The 2,500-nt window shown below is 56.0% G+C and overlaps 1 protein-coding gene across 1 annotated transcript in view; it reads left to right on the top strand.

The window, feature by feature from the left end:
* Positions 1 to 985: 985 nt before the first annotated feature.
* Positions 986 to 2,500, top strand: part of LOC311308524 (stereocilin) — a 16,944-nt gene continuing 15,429 nt past the window's right edge. The window contains exons 1-2 of the mRNA XM_084437486.1: positions 986 to 1,913; positions 2,440 to 2,464. Coding sequence (XP_084293612.1) covers positions 1,001 to 1,913; positions 2,440 to 2,464 — 938 coding nt within the window. The 5' untranslated portion in view covers positions 986 to 1,000. The remainder of the gene's footprint in view (positions 1,914 to 2,439; positions 2,465 to 2,500) is intronic.

Raw genomic sequence — 2,500 nt, forward strand, 5'->3', positions numbered from 1 at the left:
ACTCTCCGGGTCCAGCACCCCAACACTGGAACTCTACTCTGCTGTGTTCAGCTCCAGCACCCCAACACTGGAACTCTACTCTGCTGTGTTCAGCTCCAGCACCCCAACACTGGAACTCTACTCTGCTGTGTTCAGCTCCAGCACCCCACCAGTAAAACCTTCTACTCTCCATGTCCACCCACTGAGACCCTCAACTCTCCATGTCCAGCTCCCCACAACTGAGGCATAGAAGGATGTGACATTGCAAACACAGTCTGAAGGCCATTCACACTGACTGACTAACGATTGTGCTCCTCAATTGAACTTGAGTGTGAAAAGCAAGCGGACTGTTCTGGACGGGGACTCCCAGGATATGGACCCGAGCAGATCCGGACCATCCAGATCGTAGCGGTGTGGTGTGTCGGCCCTTCAGAGGCCGGTGTGACATCCTGTGTGGTTCAGCCTGGCTCAGACATGTCTGTAGGGAAGGGCCCTAGAACAGCCCGGTCCAGAGTCACGCTGCCAATCATGGTGCTGCTGGTTCTACTGGGCCTGACATCTGCAGAGAACACAGGTGAGAACCTCCTACAGAACCATCTGCCATACATCCCATCATTTATTTAGTTTTCATGGTGCTGTTATGCTGTGAATGATTGATTGATTGATTGATTGATTGATTGATTGATTGATTGATTGATTTGGTGTTGTGAACCATGTAACTAAAGTATCTGAAGACAGAGAGTCTCAAAATATGACATTATCCTGGTCATCACTGATGATATAAATTCTTATTAACTTCCTCTCAGGAACCCAGAAAGAGGACCAGAGAGACGCCATTCTTAAGGACCTGGTTTCGATATGGCGTAAAGGAGCAGGGTGGTCCCTCCACAAGGATCCCCCAGCCCCAGGGAGACCCCAGGGGCAGCAGGTCCACCCCGTGGTCAGGGGCATCGTGAGCGGCCTGAAGACCCTGGGCTTCCTGCCCGGTGAGAGCCTGCGCCTCCCTTCCCTCCGCAGGCCCATGGACAGGCACCGTCTGTCCGGGTTCCTCTACAACATCTCCCTCTACCTCCAGGAGATGGGCGCCGAGCTGGAGGAGCGCCCGCCCCCCTCCGACGAGGAGCAGCTGTGGGAGAAGATGCTGCAGTCCTTCCTCCAGTCGGAGGGGGGTGCCGCGCTGAACCAGTGGGATGGCCGCGTGCCCCCAAGGCCCAGCGTCCAGCTCTGGGACTGGTTCCTGTCCCTGAGAGGCAGCCCCCACTGGGACGGCATGTTGGGTCTCCTGGAGACCCTGCTGTCCCTGGTGGAGCGCCGGCCCTTCCGGCCTCTGCTGGTCTTCCTGTCCCAGAACTGGAGGACGCTCAGCGCCCTGCTGGAGGCCTCCCTGCAGGCCCTGGTGGGCGGGACCTACGGCCAGGCCAGCGCCGCGCTCCAGGGCTTCACCTGCGCCCTGAGGGGCGGCGGAGACTGCGCCTTCAGCGTCAGCTGGCTGCAGCAGCTCCTGCGCTTCCTGGAGACCAAGAACTGGAAGCCGGTGGTGGACCTCCACCCCGCCGGGATGGGCGGCGACGCCGGCAGGGGCCGCCTCAGGCCCTTCAGCCTTCCGCCCGAGGCCATGGGGGGGGAGGGGCCGTCTGGGAACGCCTCCGCACGGGAAGCGGTCTCCGTGGACGAGCCAGGCTCTGTCCAGACGCTGCTCCTGCAGGCGCTGTCGCGCGCCGGGGGAGGGGAGAGGGCGGCGCAGCTGGCGGAGAGGAGCCCCGCCCTGCTGCAGGGGTTGGACAGCCTGAGACGAGGGCTGCTGCGCAGGGTGGGCAGCACGGTGTACGGCAGCCTGAGGAGGAAGGTGTCACGGGTGACCATGGCGCTGCTTGATGATGTCAGCAGCGTGGTGGAGGTGCCCCGCCCCAGCCTCCAGGGGCGCTGCTCTGTGGGTGAGTCCACGGTCTCAGACAGATTTTGGAAAATTAGATGAATTACATTTTCACTGTCGGTTAAATATGATTTGAAATCATTCCAATGACTTATCTGTGCCATGTCTGGTACAACGGAACCAAGTAGTTGGAAAATAAAAAATGAATTCAAATTCACCATGGTTTATTATACAATATACACTACTCTACACAGGATAGCACCACATAAATAAGTCATAGACGTTAAAGTCCTGTATCATAAGTATCATAACCTCATACACTCAAACAAACAAACGGTCCTGCTATCATTGCTATCATTGAGTGGATCTGTGTCACCGAGTCCTCTGGTCTAGCTAATCTCTTTAGCCTCTCATTGATGTCAGTAACCGTATCTGCTAGCCATTGTGAGCTCTGCTATGCTGTTACATCAACACCAATTGTATGTCGCCAGGGCCTCTAGTCACTTTTTCCATCATTCATTCTTCGCTCTCCTCCACTTGCTGTGATTTCACATTAATATTTCCACCTTGTCTTCATGTTTTCAAAGGTGATCTGAGACAGCTCATCTTGTGGTAAGTGTTTTAGAGGAACATGGCACATGAATGCAC

The sequence above is a fragment of the Borostomias antarcticus genome (assembly GCF_949987555.1).
Source record: "Borostomias antarcticus genome assembly, chromosome: 4".
NCBI classification, from domain to species: Eukaryota; Metazoa; Chordata; class Actinopteri; order Stomiiformes; family Stomiidae; genus Borostomias; species Borostomias antarcticus.